Source organism: Schistocerca gregaria, chromosome 4, assembly GCF_023897955.1.
Source record: "Schistocerca gregaria isolate iqSchGreg1 chromosome 4, iqSchGreg1.2, whole genome shotgun sequence".
Classification (NCBI taxonomy): Eukaryota; Metazoa; Arthropoda; class Insecta; order Orthoptera; family Acrididae; genus Schistocerca; species Schistocerca gregaria.
In genome coordinates this window covers 431907034-431928296 of record NC_064923.1, presented here as the reverse complement: position 1 = coordinate 431928296, position 21263 = coordinate 431907034, and the positions used below count along the sequence as shown (strand labels likewise).

Sequence of the window (21263 nt, the reverse complement as noted above, 5' to 3'; positions counted from 1 at the left end):
TGATCCAGAAGTGTTGACACGATGTTTTACCATGGGCCATTTTGCCTATCTTTTCCACACTCCAGATCTGAAACCAATCCAAAAATTGATACAGAACAGCTCTTTCTCACCAACATTGTTGCTTAGTCAGGCAGTTTAACAGTAGATTCCTCGAATGCATGCCTTTAGTGGTAGTGGAGCATGATTCTTCATCAATGACACTAAACTGCCTCTCCTGGACTGGTTCAGCTGTTGCTAAACTCATACCCTTAGGGATATGGGTGAGATGTGGCTGCTCATGACAAGTAGCGATACAGAGTTCTCCTTGACCATCTACAATGCTTAGGTCAGCACTAGCATTCAGATTTATTTTGTGAGGTTAAATAGCTTTTTGCAATTGAGAGAAGCTTCAAATTTTAATTGAGCATCTAGAATGATGAGTAGAACTTGTCTTGATGGAAGAATAACAAATCTTCTACAGCAAACAAGTGCCCAGAGCAATCTCTGTTATGTGTGCTAGCTGGAATAGCTTTTCCATTCTGTAGCCCTGATCTTCGCAGTTTTTGATTGCTTCTGATGCCTTCAAGAAGTCCCATCTGAAAATTATGTTATGAATACATTCCATTAAAAATGACAAATCTGAAGGCCCTCATTCTACCACTGATAGTTACTCTTGCAATATATATGCCTGTCAGCAGACAAATTTCCCATTTGTGACTTTCAGCACATTCGCTTCCGTATCACAAAACATAGTCTTCCTTAAGTGACAAAGGTAAGCATCTGCCAATACAGAAAATGTAGCTCGCTCAACTAGCATCTTGATGATGTTCATCCATGGAGGATTTACATCTTTGGCGGCCTCATCTCCAAAGATGGTTGCCTCACTTAGTTTTCCTAAAGTCAGTGGCCAAGTAACTGGCTAGTACCTCTGTCGGCAACGGAGACTGGCATCAGCAAATTTGGAAATGAGATGATAGACATCTGGCAGTGTAGAAGTTGTCAGAAACTCACGTTCTTTCTCTGCAGTACCACAAGAAATGTCCATTGCATCCACAGCAAAAACACACTGGAGTGTTCTTCTGTCCTCCAAATGTCTGTTTTTCTACAGGCATTATAATTGGCACTACAGTTTGTTGTACCTGTGTTGGTTGTGAACTGGACTGTAATTTGATGGCTGCTTCATAAGTCCCAGTTAGCCAAGTCCATTCTTACTGGTACATTTGGCTGGTGGTGGTTGTTGGTGCTACAGGTCGATGTACCTCTTCTCCAACACACTCTATTACCTCCTAATGCATTGGATCAACACTCATCTCTGCGATCTCTTGCTTATTCTGTCCAACCATTCTCATCACCATAAAATGTGGTACCTTTTCTCCTACTAAGTGTTGTAAGAGAGAGTTGAGGGCATGGTGGTCTTCCACAGCCACCACTGGGACCACATTTGGGAGTCAATCTACTTCTTTGATCTGATTCTTTTCTGTTGTATTTCCTCAATGCATTGGCACCACTCAATTAATGTCTTGGTTGTTGTGATGTATTTCCCAGAAGAGCTTGATATACGTTTTCTGAAACTCCTTTTACCAAGTATGAGATTATTGTTAGCTTGCCTATAGTATTGACAAGTTATGATCACCACTCACAAAATTATTTTTCAGTTTGAATAGTGAGTTTAGACTTGTTTTTTGGAGATTTGCCTCATCTGTGCATGAAATTTGATGCTGATGGACACAACATTTCTGAAAAAGGTGACCGAAGCAGTTGCGGTACCCGCTGATTTGAATGGTTTATTCCATGTGGTTTTGTCCCAGCTCAGATATGTGCAGTACAGTGTAGGAAACAAGCACTGTGACAACCAGCATTGCATTGTGGAAACAAGAAGGAAGCAGCTGAACTGTCATTAAAAATAGGGAGAGCTAACATTCATGTCATGTCATATAGGTTGCATATAACAGCCTAAATAGTTACGAAGTGTTTCCTGACTGTAAACTAACGTTCAATACACAAGGTTTATGAGGCAAAGTTCTGATCATTTAGTAGAGCTTAAGACTAGTGAACGTTTCCCAGTTTCCAGCAAAAACAGAGTTGGGGAGGAGACGGATTCTGACTACGAAGAAAAGACATGGTTTTGCTGCAAAGTTAGATCAAGAAGCAGCAAAATAATCAAAAAATTAATGGCGATCATAAACTTTTATCCTGAAAATTACATATTACATACAAGAGAAAATGACAGGGTTGTTTGGGGTGGTTTGGTGAAATTACTGGATGTCTTTATTTGCAGAAAAAACTATCACTGATCACTCAAATCTTGATATGCTGGTTAATTTCCTGTCCTCTCAGGTAACACATCAACACCCACATCTCTTCTTCCAGCTGGATTTGGCAAATCTACATTGGCAAATGGAAGTTCGTAATGTATTTAAGTGACAAATCCTCATAATGATGGATTGGACCACCAAAGTGACTAATTCCCATATGATGGATTGTACCACCAATCTCATGGCCACCCTGGTCACCTGACATTACTCCCTTGGATTTCTTCTTGTGGTGATATGTCAAGGACAGAGTGTACTATACCAAAGAGACAAATTTGGAACAGCTTCATGGGAGGATTAGAGCTACAACTGAGACAGTTACACTATAGATTCCAATGAATTCCTGAAATCAAGTATCAATTAAACAACCTCTATGCCACTAACGGAGCCCCTGTAAAAATGTGAGATTGAACAAATGAATCTTCAAAACTTTGGGTATTCATTGTTGTATGAATCTTTTTATATATCGATTATATGTTGTATTAAAGACATTTCAAATTAGAAGTGCTTCACCTAAGACACCATGTATTATATAACTTGATACGGTGCAACTGTAATAAACTGATTAAGGTGAAAACCAAATATGAGGGGCATTCAACAAGTAATATAATACAGTTTTTTTTCTAAAAGCACGTTGGTTTCACCCAGGATTCCAATATACCATATTATTCTCCATTCTTGGTGAAAACCATATATGAAGGATGCTCAATGGGTAATGAAATACATTTTTTTCTCAAAGCGGGATGATTTTATTCAAGATTACAATATAACGCATTGCTCCCCACGTTTTGGCTACAAAACCTCATTTTTCAACTTAATCTCCATTCAGTATGATGGCCTTATGCCACCTAACTGGGAAGGCCTGTATGCCCACACAGTACCACTCTCCGGCTCGATGTCAGAGCCAATGTCTAGCTACGTCAACAACCTCTCATCATCAACATAATGCTTCCCATGGAGTGCATCCTTCATTGGGCCAAACAGAGGGAAGTAGGAAGGAGAGAGATCCGAGATGTAGTGTGGATGAAGAAGAACAGCCAAATCATGTTTTTTGAGTTCTTTTTAGATGTGGTTTTATGGAGTTGTAGCAGTTTGTTTGCATTGTTGTGATGACGAACACACTGAAGTCATATCTTCAATTTCCTGAGGTTAACACAATATACTTCAGAGTTGATTGTTTCACCACGATGGCAGACATCAAACAGAATAACCCCTTCAGAGCCAAGACTTTGAACTTTTTCTTCAGAGGAGAGGTGATGTAACCCACGTAACCATGTGACAATGATCACCCTCCTAACAAACAAGCAATTCCACACAGAAGGTCCTTTATTACTCTTTGTGATCTTCTGTCATATGGCGAGGAACTTAATTGTGCATACACCTTTGAGTGCTCCCACTGGTGGCCGAGTGTGTCAGCATTATCAATAGAAACGTACAGTTGTCCAGTGAAGCATTTGACTGTGATCAGTCAATCACCTTGAATGAGTGTTCGCACATTCCCACACTGCAGCAGTCCCAGCTAGGTGCAGCTGGCTGGCAGGCAGGAGAACAGACAAGATTGCGCGACCTTGTTGCGTTGATGACAGATGCCTCACCCAACTATTCTCTGTGTTTCTGTTAAGTGACAGGTCTCCACAGACATTTTGCAAGCACATATGAATATTCGATCCTCTGGTTTCCTGCCAAAAGAAACTCAATAACAGCTCTCTGCTTGGAACATATCTCCATTACAGACATGATTTTGAAGGCTACATATGGTGGCGCGATCTATCAGAACTTCATGAAACTATAGAGAATATTCTACATTGTCCCTCAACAAATTCCACATTTTTCCAACTGAAATTGGCTGAGGAAAAAATGTGTTGCATTATTTACTCAACACCTCTCGTATATGAAAACTATTTTACTTCAATAATTATTGATTTAAAGCTGTAACTTCCAACTGGGATTTTATGGCTTTCTCTAATTACGTTAAGTTACACTTCTCAGAATTTAAATAGCCCCCAATGCACTCTTCTTCAACTTCTAAGTAAGGTTCCTATACCTTGTTGCAAAATTCGTATCAGTCTGGCTGTTCTTGTAATGTGATGAAGTAACATACTCTCTATATCCTTATGGCAAATCTTTCCCATAACATGAGAAGTAATGTATATTCCATCAATCAATCAATCAAATCTGTGATCGAGGACCCTGTATATCATGCACGACCTCACAATGCTCCTCCATAGATGGCGATCTTGTGCACTTTGGATCCTGTTGTCATGGACTCCTAGCTGGCAAAGGTCTTTCTGTAACTCATCCTTCCATCGCTTCCTGGGTCTTCCGATTGGACAGGTACCATCAGGTCTTCCCATAAGTACGGCTTTTGACCAAGGTGTGTCTGGTCTCCTAACAATGCGGCCTGCCAAGCTTACTCTCCGAGCTTTCAGTTTTTGAACGATGTTTGGTTGCCTCATCAGCTCATACAATTCTTGTTTTTTTTTCTACGGGTCCATCTCAAATGAGAGTGTCCGCACATTCCAACACTACTGCAGTCCCCGCTGTGTGCAGTTGGCTGGCAAGCAGGAGAACGGACAAGTCTGTGCGACCTTGTTGCGATGATGACAGATGCCTCACCCAACTACTCTCTGGGCTTCTGTTTAGCGACAGGTCTCCACAGATATTCTGAAAGCACATATGAATATTCGATTCTATGGTTTTCCACCAAAAGAAACTCAATAACAGCTCTCTGCTTGGAACATACTTCCTTTACAGACATGATATGGAAGGCTAAATATGGTGTTGCCATCTATCAGAACTTCATGAAACTATAGAGAATATTCTACAATGTCCCTCAACAAAATCCACATTTTTCCAACTGAAACTGGCTGAGGAAAAAATGTGTTGCATTATTTACTGAACGCCCCTCGTTTATGAAAACTATTTTTCCTTCAATAATTATTGATTTAAAGCTGTAACTTCCAACAGGGAAGCCCTCTTTTTATCTAACCTATGCATTTTGTTACTATAAATATTTTGTAATGCTTAAAATATTCAATTCAGAACAAACAGCTTTAGCAATGATGCGCAGAGCATACATGCAATCTCCATATAAGACAATCATTTTTTACTTTCAGTTAGTACAAATATTTTACCAAGGCACCATTATTCACAAATGTTGATTTCAGTTTATTAAACAGTGGAAGAGAAAAAAACAAAATGAAAACATTCATACCTTGGGGTGATTTCTGACAAAACTTTCAAGACTGTGTTGCAAGTACGCTGGTATAAATTTTTTACCCATGTGCTTTGATCTTGATCTTTTACGTTTAAGCTTAAGACTTGGCACTTTCTGTTTGCTCACAAGGTCTGCAATGTACTTCAAAGAATCTGTTAAAACAGGCACCACATATACAGAACCGTCACTTTTGTATTCAATCTGCAACAAGTAGAAAAGTATTAACATGGTGGCAAACAGTCTCAACACTAAAGTAATATCACAATAACATTCAGTGAAAAATAAATTTTCTTCTTGCCTTGATACATTTTCTTCAGAGAATACAAAAACTATGAATACCCTACAAAAATATTTTCTGGAAAACAAAACTGACAGTATGCTTTCACCTGTTTCTACAGGCAGTTGATTTATACACTAGACTTTCAGTATATTAATAGTGAACTCCCTCCCATGAAAAATGGACCTTGGCATTGGTGGGGAGGCCTGCGTGCCTCAGAGATACAGATGGCCGAACCGTAGGTGCAAGCACAACAGAGGGGTGTCTGTTGAGAGGCCAGACAAACGTGTGGTTCCTGACGAGGGGCAGCAGCCTTTTCAGTAGTTGCAAGGGCATCAGTCTCGATGATTGACTGATCTGGCCTTGTAACACTAACCAAAACAGCTTTGCTGTGCTGGTACTGTGAACGGCTGAAAGCTAGGGGAAACTACGGCCGTAATTTTTCCTGAGGGCATGCAACTTCACTGTATGATTAAATGATGATGGCGTCCTCTTGGGTAAAATATTCCGGAGGTAAAATAGTCCCCCATTCGGATCTCTGGGTGGGGACTACTCAGGAGGACATCGTTATCACGAGAAAGAAAACTGGCATTCTACGGATCGGAGCGTGAGATGTCACATCCCTGAATCGGGCAGGTAGGTTAGAAAATTTAAAAAGGGAAATGGATAGGTTAAAGTCAGATATAGTGGGAATTAGTGAAGTTCTGTGGCAGGAGGAACAAGACTTTTGGTCGGGTGAATACAGGGTTATAAATACAAAATCAAATAGGGGTAATGCAGGAGTAGGTTTAATAATGAATAAAAAAAATAGGAATGCGGGTAAGCTACTGCAAACGGAATAGTGAACGCATAATTGTAGCAAAGATTAATACGAAGCCCACGCCTACCACAGTAGTACAAGTTTATATGCCGACTAGCTCTGCAGATGACGAAGAAATTGATGAAATGTATGATGAGATAAAAGAAATTATTCAGATAGTGAAGGGAGACGAAAATTTGATAGTCATGGGTGACTGGAATTCGATAGTAGGAAAAGAGGGAGAAGGAAATGTAGTAGATGAATATGGATTGAGGGAAAGAATGAAAGAGGAAGTCATTTGGTAGAATTTTGCACAGAGCCTAACTTAATCATAGCTAACACTTGGTTCAAGAATCATAAAAGAAGGTTGTATACATGGAAGAAGTCTGGAGAAACTAGAAGGTTTCAGATAGATTATATAATGATAAGACAGAGATTTGGGAACCAGATTTTAAATTGTTAGACATTTCCAGGGGCTCATGGACTTTGACCACAATCTATTGGTTATGAACTGTAGATTAAAACTGAAGAAACTGCAAGAAGGTGGGAATTTAAGGAGATGGGACCTGGATAAACTGACTAAACCAGAGGTTGTACGGAGTTTCAGGGAGAGTATAAGGGAGCAGTTGACAAGAATGGGGGAAAGAAATACAGTAGAAGAAGAATGGGTAGCTTTGAGGGATGAAGCAGTGAAGGAAGCAGAGGATCAAGTAGGTAAAAAGACGAGGGCTAGTAGGAATCCTTGGGTAACAGAAGAAATATTGAATTTAATTGATGAAAGGAGAAAATATAAAAATGCAGTACATGAAGCAGACAAAAAGGAAAACAAACGTCTCAAAAATGAGATTGACAGGAAGTGCAAAAAGCTAAGCAGGAATAGCTAGAGGACAAATGTAAGGATGTAGAGGCTTATCTCACTAGGGGTTAGATAGATACTGCCTACAGGAAAATTAAAGAGACCTTTGGAGATAAGAGAACCACTTGTATGAATATTAAGAGCTCAGATGGAATCCCAGTTCTAAGCAAAGAAGATAAAGCAGAAAGGTGGAAGGAGTATATAGAGGGTCTATACAAGAGTGACTTGAGGACAATATTATGGAAATAGAAGAGGATGTAGATGAAGATGAAATGGGAGATATGATACTGCGTGAAGAGTTTGACAGAGCACTGAAAGATCTGAGTTGAATCAAGGCCCGGGGAATAGACAACATTCCATTAGAATTACTGACGGCCTTGGGAGAGCCAGTCCTGACAAAACTCTACCATCTGGTGAGCAAGATGTATGAGACAGGCGAAATACCCTCAGACTTTAAGAAGAATATAATAATTCCAATCCCAAAGAAAGCAGGTGTTGACAAATGTGAACATTACCGAACTATTAGTTTAATAAGTCACAACTGCAAAATACTAACGCGAATTCTTTACAGACGAATGGAAAAATTGGTCGAAGCCGACCTCGGGGAAGATAAGTTCGGATTCTGTAGAAATATTGGAACACATGAAGCAATATTGATGCTACGACTTATCTTAGAAGAAAGATTAAGGAAAGGCAAACCTACGTTTCTAGCATTTTTAGACTTAGAGAAAGCTTTTGACAATGTTGAGTGGAATACTCTCTTTCAAAATCTGAAGGTGGCAGGGGTAAAACAGAGGGAGAGAAAGGCTATTTACAATTTGTACAGAAACCAGATGGCAGTTATAAGAGTCGAGGGGCATGAAAGGGAAGCAATGGTTGGGAAGGGAGTGAGACAGGTTTGTAGCCTCTCCCCAATGTTATTCAATCTGTATACTGAGCAAGCGTAAAGGAAACGAAAGAAAAATTTGGAGTAGGAATTAAAATCCGTGGAGAAAAATAAAAATTCTGAGGTTCAGCAACGACATTGTAATTCTATCAGAGACTGCAAAAGACCTGCAAGAGCAGCTGAACGGAATGGACAGTGTCCTATAAGGAGGATGTAAGATGAACATCAACAAAAGCAAAACGAGGATAATGGAATGTAGTCGAGCTAACTCGGGCGATGCTGAGGGAATTAGATTAGGAAATGAGATACTTAAAATAGTAAAGGAGTTTTGCTATTTGGGGAGCAATGTAACTGATGATGGTGAGAAGTACACAGGATATAAAATGTAGACTGGCAATAGTAAGGAAAGCATTTCTGAAGAAGAGAAATTTGTTAATATAGAGTATAGATTTAAGTGTCAGGAAGTCGTTTCTGAAAGTATTTGTAAGGAATGTAGCTATGTATGGAAGTGAAACGTGGAAGTAAACAGTTTAGACAAGAAAAGAATAGAAGCTTTTTAAATGTGGTGCTACAGAAGAATGCTGAAGATTAGATGGGTAGATCACATAACTAATGAAGAGGAATTGAATAGAATTGGGGAGAAGAGGAGTTTGTGGCAAAACTTGCCTAGAAGAAGGGATCGGTTGGTAGGACATGTTCTGAGGCATCAAGGGATGACCAATTTAGTATTGGAGGGCAACGTGGAGGGTAAAAATCGTAGAGGGAGACCAAGAGAGGAATATACTAAGCAGATTCAGAAGGATGTAGGTTGCAGTACATGCTGGCAGATGAAGAAGCTTGCACAGGATAGAGTAGCAAGGAGAGCTGCATCAAACCAGTCTCAGGACAACAACAATAGGGAACTAAGCAGTTCCTTCCCATCAAATTTGCCAATTAATTAACTGATCACTATAAGAAAGCAGTTTGGAGATATTCAGCTGTACACATTGCAAAAAATGGGCCAAGCTGTAATCAGAGCTTCCTATTTATGTGGGAGCCTCACATAAAATTGTGAACAGTACTGCTCTTAAAAGTACAAACACTTGTAGTAGGGAATTTGATTAAAGAGCTGCACCTTCTTGGAATTGGGCACTAAGAGTGTACTATCTAAAAATTTACACGATGAACTGCATTGTCTGATTCCTGTTATTACACTAATCCTTACTATACTATCATTCCTATTATTACAGAACTGAAAGATGAAACCACTTTGGTTATGATGAGTAAAGGCATAATAGGGTCATAAGTTCTTAATTCAGCAAAATGAACATAAATTCACATAAACAGATCAAACTTCACAGTGCCGCAGTCACATGACAGAGAGATTATCAAGAGGCTTGTATACGGCTTTTTGTTGCTACGTGTGGTTTGAATCTCACCTTGAGTGCTGTTTTTGTTGTTACTGCTCTAATTTGTTGCACTGTTGAGGACATAAAATTAACAGAGTGAAATGATCATAATTCTCAGTAAGGTGTTCTGGGTCCATAAAATAACAAAGGCTGTGGATTCTCCATGGCAATTTATCGCTTTCCCTTGTCTTCATGATTTCAATGCTGAATTGCATTTCTGAAAAAAGGGGGTCTATGGAATGGTCAGTTAAGATTTTTCTGCTCCTCCTCACAAGCAGCTAGGATGACATTCCAAAGGTTATCTTATATGCATGACAACTCATCAACCCCCTAATTCTCTTCCATTTTTTTTCAATAGGGATTATGATCTGGTGCAGAAGAAGCATAGCTGAGAATAGTATCTTGTGATATTCTGCAAACCACACATGTACCATCACTGACATACACAATGGAGCCTGGACCTGCTGGACACAGGTTACTCCTTCAGGATGTAATTGTCACAAAGATAAGATACCAGGCGGTATCAAGTCAAGCACTTATGCTGAAAATCATTTCAAATTCACATAAACAGATTAAACTTCACAGTACTGCTGTCACATGACTTCCTCAAGCTGATTCGTGAATATATCTGAGGGCAAAACAGGTGCATTGCAACTTGCACATTCCTCAATGACACTGACACTTAATACACAAATTTTTTTGTCTTGGTGACAATTTATCATTTCTGATTACTTGTTTTGGCAATCAGCCATCCTCAGATCTGTCACAACACAAAAAGTATGAACAGAGGATACACGTTTTTCACACATTACAAGAAAAATTTTTTGTAAGAGAAAACACGGTGTACACATTATTTCAATATATTATAAGAAATAATATGTGCTCACCACTCGATGGAAGACCAGTATGTAAATATGAATAATATATACATCATAAACTTAAAGAGTCAAATAGTCACACAGTATATGATTGTACAAAGTATAATTGTACACTGGCAGTAATATAGCCACAGATGAGAAAATAAATTATTCAAGCACCACCAGGTGGCATTCCAAGCACAAGAAAACCACACTCTAACAGAAGTAACGTAAGTTCAAACATATGTAAAATGCAAATTACACTAAAAATCTATTTAACATTTGTATTTATGCTTCTCAGTGAATATCAATGTGGATTGATTCATATTCAGGTACTGTATACAGCTCTTGTAAAATATTTAACAAACATCAAGTTACATAAGAATTATGCAACGTGAGACACCTTTTATTAAAATGCCTCACAATGGCAAAACACATTAAGAGTGACAGAAGGAAACCAACTACTGGCCAAACCATCTGTGGATCCTGAGCAGAGACATTCTATTCTTCATCACAAAATAAAAGAGCAGTCAGGCATGATAACAAGTTGTAGAAAATGTCATAAAACCGATTCTCAATCAAATCAGTCTGCTCCTTTCAACTCATTCTGCTTTTTTCTGAGACAGTTTACTTAAGTTCTTCTAAGTTACTGAATACATGGCCTTTAAGACTTCCACACATGGGACATGTTAGCTGTAAGAGTTTTGTGTGTCACTTCCTGTTGCTGAGGTGCCAATTCCTTGTATGAAACACAAGTTTTGTATAGCAATGAAAACAATCAATTTTTGAAAACATAATGTAATAGTATAGATAAAAAATCTACTCAGTGGCTCCATCTGCTGGAAGAAGGGTTGAAGTTCAAAGGAAGAGAGGTGAAGGAAAAAGAATCGTTAAGGTTTAGGGAAAGGATTAGAGTCCAGAAAAGTTACCCAAAATACTGCGTCAGAGGAGACTTACTGGATGCGATGAGAAAGGAAGACTGATTGTTGGGGACTGCATTGAGCAAGATTTCTGTGATTGTTCAGTAACATGCTATGAAAAGTTGAATCAATAAGAAGAAAGAATGCTCTATGTCACAAGCAAAACTTGTGGGATGCTGTATTGTATTTGTTGATTTCAGTTGAAGCCCACATTTGGTTCTGCTATGAGTATATACTGTTTCACAGAACCAGCATACTGAGGACCTCCTGAAACCACATCACTATTGGTACAATTTGTTGTAATAAAATGATAGGAAACACCATATTGGTGCTTAAAGACTTTAATGTTTGATTATTTTCATACTATAACTTGCATCTTATGATTATACACCTTTTTATGGAAACAGCACACTGAAGGTTAATAAGAAATGTGTCATTCTTGGTTTGATTTGTTACAAAAAATGTCGGTTAATAACATATCAAAGATTAAACCCATCAGGAGACAGTAACATAAAATACAGGATCATTTGTTGCAGACTTTTGGTGTAGTGCAGTTCGTAGAGGCGCCACATGATGACACAATGAATGTCTTCCTGTATCTGTTTTCTGTTTTCAGCATCACTTTTTCTAAAAGGTTGTAGGACTTCCTTATTAAATTAACAGAAATATTTTCTGTAATATTCAATGTTATGTAAATATAAGTGCACTGTCTCTCAGGAATGAGTTTTTTTCCAATTTTATGAAGTTCTATAACCTGATATCCTTACTGACTGGACATGGAACTTCCCTTTTTATCTTTTAACATTTTCACAGATATTTAACTTTTTATTTATGTATACTATAGACAGAACAATGTGACTAGCATACGGATAAGGAGAGAACGTGCATTTTAATAGAGTTAACAAAGAAATTCTACACAGATCCATTTTCATAAACAATCTATGTTCTGCAAGGTAGATAATGCTGACAGATGCTGCTGAAGAAGGCTGCAATCACAAGTCATGAAAATTAATACCTCCCATGTGAGGCGGGTGCTGTCTCATGAGGATGGATGTCCCATTCATGTCTCATCAACAATGGATTCCTTGTCCCATGCGAGGATGGTTTTAAGCACATTAAGTAAGATTTTAAGGCTTTCTCTAATTAAGCGAAGTAACACTTCTCAGAATTTAAATAGCCCCCAATGCACTCTTCTTCAACTTCTAAGTATGGTTCCTATACCTTGTTGCAAAATTCCTATCAGTCTGGCTGTTCTTGTAATGTGATGAAGTGACATACACTCTATATTCTTATGACAAATCTTTCCCATAACATGAGAAGTAATGTATATTCCATCAATCAATCAATTAAATCTGTGAACGAGGACCCTGTAGATCATGCACGACCTCACAATGCTCCTCCACAGATGGCGATCTTGTGCACTTTGGATCCAGTTGTCATGGACTCCTAGCTGGCAAAGGTCTTTCTGTAGCTCATCCTTCCATCACTTCCTGGGTCTTCCGATTGGACAGGTACCATCAGGTCTTCCCATAAGTACGGCTTTTGACCAAGAGGTGTCTGGTCTCCTAACAATGCGGCCTGCCAAGGTTATTCTCCAAGGTTTCAGTTTTTGAACAATGTTCAGTTGCCTCATCAGCTCATACAATTCTTGTTTTTTTTCTACTTATCCACGAGCTCCCTTCCTGAACAGGTCCAAAGATCCTTCTTATAATTTTTCTTTCGAAGACCAACAAGTTTTCTTTGTTGTGCTTAGGGTTTCTGTCCCATACAATATATATTCCATGCTTATATTGTTTGTCTGACGTCAGGTCTGAGGATGGTCAAGTGCTGAAATCTGTATCAGAAAAAAAAAAAGAAATGCAAACAAGACAGAAAAAATTTGAATATGAGTACATAAACATGGTCACTGACCTGTGGAAAGACACCCTGTCTTCCATTACCACATTGACACATCACTTGCTGAGGAAAACAACAATTTGTTAGCAGTATAATGTATTGCTAGTTACATGTTGTCATATGGTAGCTCACAGTGTCACTCTTCATAATAGAATCACATCTCTCAGCCACATATTTGGTTTGTAGTCAAGCCTCCTGAAGCTGACACCAAACATAGAAACATAGTACGAGTTTTTTTTGTTACACCATATTTAAAACTGGATATTTTTAAAATGTGCTGATCATTTCACTATTCTGTCCAGTGTTAAAAGAAGCCAGAATCCAGTTCCCACATATCTAGTAGATTCTCTAAAGTCTGATGTAAACTAGTGTCATTTGACAGATAGTGGACTATATGGATACCACCATCTATTAAACAATGGGAGCCTGGCACTATCAGCTCTGCATTGCCAATTCCACTGCACTGCCTACAGCATTATATCATTCAGTCACCTGTGAGGCAATGTTATAAGGTATTTGGGTGACTTTTAGCTTCACATGCCTTACAATGTGTGATAAAAGTAGTCAAAAGAGGGCCAGACTGAGGCTGCTCATTCTCAAGAAGCTTTCAAAAAGTATCTGACGTGATGTGAATACACACAGTCAGTCTCAGGAATTCGTGAATTATGTAAACACAAATTCTGAGGGAGAGGGAGAAGAGGGAGTGGGAAAAGGGGGATGGGGAAAAGAGGGAGGGGGAAGGAGGGAGGGGGAAAAGAGGGAGGGGGAAAGAGGGAGGGGGAAAGAGGGAGGGGGAAAGAGGGAGGGGGAAAGAGGGAGGGGAAAAGAGGGAGGGGGAAGAGGGAGGGGAAAAGAGGGAGGGGGAAGAGGGAGGGGAAAAGAGGGAGGGGAAAAGAGGGAGGGGGAAAGAGGAAAGGGAAGGGGGAAAAGTGGGATGGGGAGAAGAAGGGAGGGGGGGTGTAGGAGCACCTCTCATTCCTTTGGATGAAGTAATGACACGAACTGCAAATGCTTTACAAATCAGCAAATGGTCAGTCAGAAGGACGTGCAAGTAGAAATTAGTGAAAGAAGAATCAAACAAGTAACCTGAATTGGTGACACCAGGTAAGAAGAGAGACGCCTAAAGGAAAGGGTCACAAATCTCTACTTTTTTCAGAAGATGGGATTCATCATGAAATATATTACTCGAGGAAGGAGTATCTGACACTCAAAAAGCTATAAGCTACCCTTGTAGCGGCGAATCTGTTTCAGGATAGCAAATCACCCTTGATATAAGTAGCAAAAAAGCTAGGATTCCGTTATACATCTATTCCTGGCCGCAAGTTACTAATGGTATGTCAAGATATTGCAAGCCTGATAATTCTGCTTTCTTAGGGTATTAGTAGGGATAAATTTTGACATCACCTACCTTGATGAAACATGAGGGAATGCGGGACACAGTTTAAAAAAAAGTGGTAGTATGGCAGCTCCAACAAGTAGAGGAAAAAAATAACTGTAGCACATGCAAGAAAATCGAAAGATTTCATACCTAATTGTCTACCCTCATTCAGTTCAAACAAGACCTCAGACTACAATGAAGAAATCAATTACAATACTTTTGTGAGATTGTTTGAAGACACTGTGTTTCAAAACTTAGCAAAACAACTCTAGAACTGTTATGGATAACGCTTCATATCATTTCGTTATACAAGATTAGGTGCCCACATAGGCAACGACATTGTTTGCTGGCCAGAGAAACATAAAATATGGTTTAGCAGTAACATGACAAGGGCAGATTTATTAGAACATGCGTTGAAATGCCAGCCAAAAGATCTAGTTTACCTTGCAGGTGAAACAGCAAAAAAATGCACAGGCATAAAGTGCTCAGATTACCTCCCTACCATTACCATTTCACCACTGTAGAGCTCATTTGGGCTCAAGTTAAATGTCATATTGCCAAAGAAAATGTTTAAAAAATGCTGACTGAAGTAGAACACCTTTTGAAGGAAGCAGCTGAAAAAGTGACACCAGAAGGCTGTCAAAGCTTAGTGAAACATATGACAAGAGTGACACAGGTAGCATGGAATAGGTAGCTGTTTTACAACAGTGCATGAAAGACTTGATAATACTTGTCACTACAAGCAATGACACTGGTAGTTTTGCTGACTGTGACTCTGAACTCAGCACTTCCCCCCCCCCCCCCCCCCCCCCCCCCCCCGTGAGACTAAGAAATACCGTTCATCTGGCTCCCATCCTCTTCTTATGGTATCTTAGATTGCATTTTAAACCAATATCTTACTTGAATGTGTGTAACAGTTTTTGGGAATTGTGGTGATAAGGAGAGTTTTCCAGGTGCAAAAATAACCAACATACTATTGGCTTTAATTAATATTACAAAAAGATTTTTGACATGCTTAGAGAGCCAACTGAGGGTGGTACTATACATAAATTTCAGAGTTTTTACATTATTCCTGTAAGACAGACAGACAGACAGACAGAGAGAGAGAGAGAGAGAGAGAGAGAGAGAGAGAGAGAGAGAGCGAGTTTAAACTTCATACTTGTTACATGTTAAATATTGACACAACTGAATAAAAATGCCATTTTCAGAAGTTTATATTTAGGCAATATAATGCAATACAAAAATTTTAAGGTATATGTCGCCAAGCGAGGGATCTAGTAATGAAGCCAAAAAACGTACTCCTTTGAGATTAACAGTTTTTGAGATAAGACGTCATACATTTGAAAATGTTTGCGAATGGGAAAATTTAATCTGTTTCAAGAATATTAATGTAAATCTTGCCCTAATTAAAATTAAGAACAATATTATGAAAAGAATAGTTGCTACCCACCATACAGCAGAGGAGCTAAGTCGCAGATAGGCACAACAAAAAGACTTTTGGAAAATGAGCTTTTGGCCAACAAGCACCATCTGCAGGTAGCCACCACAGTGCAAGGCTCTCTGCACTGATAAAAAATTGCTTTAAAGCCTCTGTCTTTGACAAAAATCAAGTACAAAATCTCATATTTACATTTGATATAGCTCTCTGTAGTGTGTCTCAGCATGCCCAAAATCTGATCTTCATTTTTAACTGTGGAAAATCCAGGATGGTATGTAACAATATTATGAAAAGGATAGTTGCTACTCACGATATAACGGAGATGCTGAATCACAGATAGGGACAATAAAAAGACTGTCAGAAAATGAGCTTTCGGCCAACAAGGCCTTCATCGAAAAAACACACGCACACACAAATTATTCATCACATAGCAGAGCTTTAAAGCAATTTTCTATCAGTGCAGAGAGTATGCCAACTACCTGCAGATGATACTTGACGCAGCAACAGCACGAATTTCGAACTTAAATGTCAGATGCCAACTAATTTAAATCAGACTATAGTTTCCACAAATTGCCATATCCACTGTTGTGTGCACCATATCACACCATGGCCTCTGACACCAAAAAACTCCTTTCCCCCGGAAACGCAATGATGTGGTCATGAAGAGCTTGCTGATAATGAGGCATGGTTCACGAATTAAGTGGTTGCTCTCAAAGTTATGTGCTTTGTCTGTAAGAACCTGAATTCTGTACTATCATTTGGTACTAAAAATGAGTGTTATGCCAGAGAGCTCGAAGGTAGTATGTAGTGTTTCCAACAGTGTGAAGTTATATGGTTTGAGTATCAATCAATCATTTTTAATTGTGTTTAATGTTCTGCTATAAAAGTAACATTCTATAGTTTTCCAAAAAAGTAAAAAGGGTATGTTATTCGGAACACTAGCATTAAGGGTCACTGATCAAAAAATAACATTCTTTTGCAGTCTTAAAATAACTTACTTTTGATCACTGATCCTGTAACTGACTTAAATTCAAGTATGTTGTATTGTTTGACTTCTATACTTTCAAGAAATCAGGGACTCTGCTTCACGGCCATTTCAAATCAGTAGATTAATGACACCAAAAGTGACTTGTTTTATATTCTATCACATATATCATTACATCTGTCATCAGAAATCATCTGTATAGATTTTGGCAAATAACCTTGACCCTATCTGGCCACTGCAGTGAGTAATCGACATGATCAGATCACTAACTCAACAATAAAATGTCACATAACTCACGTCAAGCACTCTACACTGTAAGTGATGGCAGTTCACAAAGGGAGTATTTAAAGAGAATGTTGCTGGATGTTCCAGAGCTCTAGTGGGTAAAGCAGCACTGAAACAAACAATTTAAGTGGAAAGTCTACTCATTCTCCAACATTTTAATTATGTATTTCATCCATTTTCTGAAGTACATGAATAAGCAAAGCACCGTCATGAGTTTTTTCCAAAATTATGTTCATAACGGAGGTTTTGGTTAGCTGGCCACCTCTGAGCACTTCATCCTCCAGATCCCTCCATTGCATCCAGAGATACAGTCATTCCCATACTAGTGCAATGATCAACTACAATACATAGTGCCTGCTTCTGGTAATCATTTTGACAAGTATGAAGTGCTTTACTGTCATGTGACTTAACATCCAAAGTTTTTATTACAAACAGACTAAGTATTGTGGAGCATATATGACAGGGACACAAACACACCATTCACTTTAGAGATGCATCTACAGAAACACGAAAAACTGAAGCAGACAAATTGATAAAGTAGTTTTTAAACTAGCTTTCATCCAGAATGGTATGGAAAGATTTTATAGAATGTAAATAATTTCAGAGTATGGAAGACCACTCACCAAATAGTAGAAGTGACAAGTTGTCAAGGGATACACACAAAAGACAATAAAATCATGCTAGCTTTCAAGAAAAAATTCAAAATTCTCACACACACACACACACACACACACACACACACACACACACACACACACACACACACCTGCGCAGCTACATTGCATAGGCTGGACATACAACACCAGGGTTGCGGTTTGACAGTTAGACGGGCGTAAAGGTTGTGTCAGGTGGGAGGGGTAGAAAAAGAAAGATGTGGTAAGCAGGGGGAGGAGTTCAGGACAGGTAGCTGGCAACTTGGAGGGAGGCAGCATGTGTGTAGGATAGGAATGTTACAGCCATGGGTGGTAAATGTACAGGCTAGGCATGTGACTCATAGAAGTAAGAGCCACTGAGGTGTAGTGCACATTGAAGATTACACGGAGGTGTGGACAAAGGAAGGGAAACTATTGAGTAGAGGATGTGGGGGATATGTTAGCAATGGTTGAAGCCAAAAGGATTACAGCAGCACGAGATGTTGGTTGGTTGGTTTGTGGGATTAAAGGGACCAGACTACTATGGTCATCGGTCCCTTGTTCCATAAAAACTAAAACCACCCGAAGAGAATATAAAACGAACAACAGGAAAGACAGCAGACGAAACAGGACATGAAATACTCTGACAGAGATCAGACAAAACAAATTAAAACACACAGTGTGACGGTGGTTGGCCGGCCGTACAGAAAAAAAAAGGAAAAGCCAACCACCAAGAACTCTTTAAAAAGCTCAGTTTAAAATCAGAGGCTAAAAGCCAGAATCAACACTAAAAAACTCAGATTAAAGGATAAAAACCCCCTGCCTGAATAAAACACAAAACCAAGTCCACCATGGCAGAGTCATCTGATAAAAGAGCAGAGAGCGTGTCAGGCATTGCAAAAGTCTGCCTGAGCACGGTTAAAAGGGCGCACTCCGACAGAATATGGACCACCGTCAAGGACACCCCACAACAACAAAGAGGGGGATCCTCACGACACAGTAAATAACTGTGCGTGAGTCGGGTGTGGCCAATGCGGAGCCGACAAAGAACGACTGAGTCCCTGCGGTTGACTCGCATGGATGACCGCCACACAGTCATTGTGTCCTTGACGGCACGGAGTTTGTTAGGGATGGTCAGACCGCGCCATTCAGCATCCCAAAACGAGAGAACTTTGCGGCGTAAGACTGACCGCAAATCAGCCGCCAGGAGGCCAATCTCCAGAGATGGCGCACTGGTGGCCTCTTTCGCCAGGCGGTCAACAGTTTCATTACCGGGTATACCAGCATGGCCTGGGGTCCAAAGACCACAGACCTGCCGCTACGGGCGAGAGTATACAGGGACTCCTGGATAGCCATCACCAGACGAGAACGAGGGAAACACTGGTTGAGAGCTCGTAAACCGCTCAGGGAATCGCTACAGATAACGAAGGACTCACCTGAGCAGGAGCGGATATACTCTAGGGCACGAAAGATGGCGACCAGCTCAGCAGTGTAAACACTGCAGCCAGCCGGCAACGAACGTTGTTCAGAATGGTCCCCTAGAGTTAGTGCATAACCGCCTAGACCAGCAACCATCGGTGTAGACAACGCCAGAGCCCTGATACGTGGCCAGGATGGAATAAAAGCGGCGTCGGAAGGCCTCCGGAGGGACTGAGTCCTTTGGGCCATGTGCCAAGTCGAGCCGAAGGCAAGGGCAAGGCACACACCACGGGGGTGTACGCAGAGGGGCCTGGAAAGGAGGTGGAACAGGGAAACACCCAAGCCAGGAAAGAAGCTGTCTGACACGTACGGCGATCGGACGACCCAACCGGGGCCGACATTCTGGCAGATGAACGACTGACTGCGGGAAGAGGACACGATAATTTGGATGCCCGGGCAAGCTAAAAACATGGGCAGCATAAGCAGCCAGTAATTGTTGGCGTCGTAACCGCAGTGGAGGGACACCTGCCTCCACAAGTATGCTGTCCACAGGGCTGGTTCAGAAGGCACCAGTGGCAAGGCGTATCCCGCTGTGGAGGATTGGGTCCAGCACCCGCAACGCAGATGGGGATGCTGAGCCAAAAGCCAGACTCCCGTAGTCCAGACGGGACTGGATTAACGCCTGGTAAAGCCGTAGGAGAGTAGATCGGTCGGCACCCCACATGGTGTGGCTCAGGCATCGCATAGCATTTAGATGCCGCCAACACGCCTGTTTAAGCTGCTGAATATGACGCAGCCAAGTCAACTGGGCATCAAAAACCATCCCCAAAAACCTATGTGACTCCACCGCTTTAAGAAGCTCGCCGTCAAGATAAAGCCGCGGCTCTGGGTGAACAGCGCATCGCCAGCAGAAACGCATAACGCAGGTCTTGGCTGCGGGAAACTGAAAACCATGCGCTACAGCCCAAGACTGCGCCTTGCGGATTGCGTCCTGTAGCCGACGTTCAGCAGCTGCAATGCCAATAGAGCTGTAGTAAAGGCAGAAGTCGTCAGCATACAGGGAAGCGGAGACAGTATTTCCCACGGCCGCAGCGAGCCCGTTAATAGCTATTATAAACAGACACACACTGAGAACAGAACCCTGTGGCACACCGTTCTCCTGGACTTGGGAGGAACTATATGAGTCCGCGCTGTGCACGCGGAAGGGACGATACGACAGAAAATTGCGGATATAGATCAGCAGAGGGCCCCGAAGACCCCATCCATGAAGCGTAGAAAGGATGTGATGACGCCATGTCGTATCATACGCCTTCTGCATGTCGAAAAAGACAGCAACCAGATGCTGACGGCGGGCAAAGGCAGTACGGATGGCCGACTCCAGGCTCACCAGATTGTCGGCGGCGGAGCGGCCTTTACGGAACCCACCCTGAGAGGGAGCCAGAAGGCCTCGAGACTCCAGTACCCAATTCAAGCGCCGGCTCACCATCCGTTCAAGCAACTTGCAAAGAACGTTGGTGAGGCTAATGGGATGGTAGCTGTCCACCTCCAAAGGGTTCTTCCCTGGTTTCAGAATGGGGACAACAAGACTTTCCCGCCATTGCGACGGAAACTCACCCTCTACCCAAATGCGGTTGTAAAGATCGAGGAGGCGTCGCTGGCAGTCCACTGAAAGGTGGAGGGCGGGTGTTCGCATTGCCGGAAACCAAGTTTCCTGCAGAGCAATGCAGAGGAAAGGGTGA

The 21263-nt window shown here is 40.8% G+C and overlaps 1 protein-coding gene across 3 annotated transcripts in view; it reads right to left on the bottom strand.

The window, feature by feature from the left end:
• Positions 1 to 21263, bottom strand: part of LOC126267134 (uncharacterized) — a 126926-nt gene that overhangs the window by 89347 nt on the left and 16316 nt on the right. For 2 of the 3 annotated variants that reach the window (XM_049972057.1, XM_049972058.1), the window contains exon 3: positions 5506 to 5709. In XM_049972057.1, the coding sequence (XP_049828014.1) occupies positions 5506 to 5709 (204 nt within the window). The remainder of the gene's footprint in view (positions 1 to 5505; positions 5710 to 21263) is intronic. The other variant, XM_049972059.1, reaches the window with a different exon arrangement.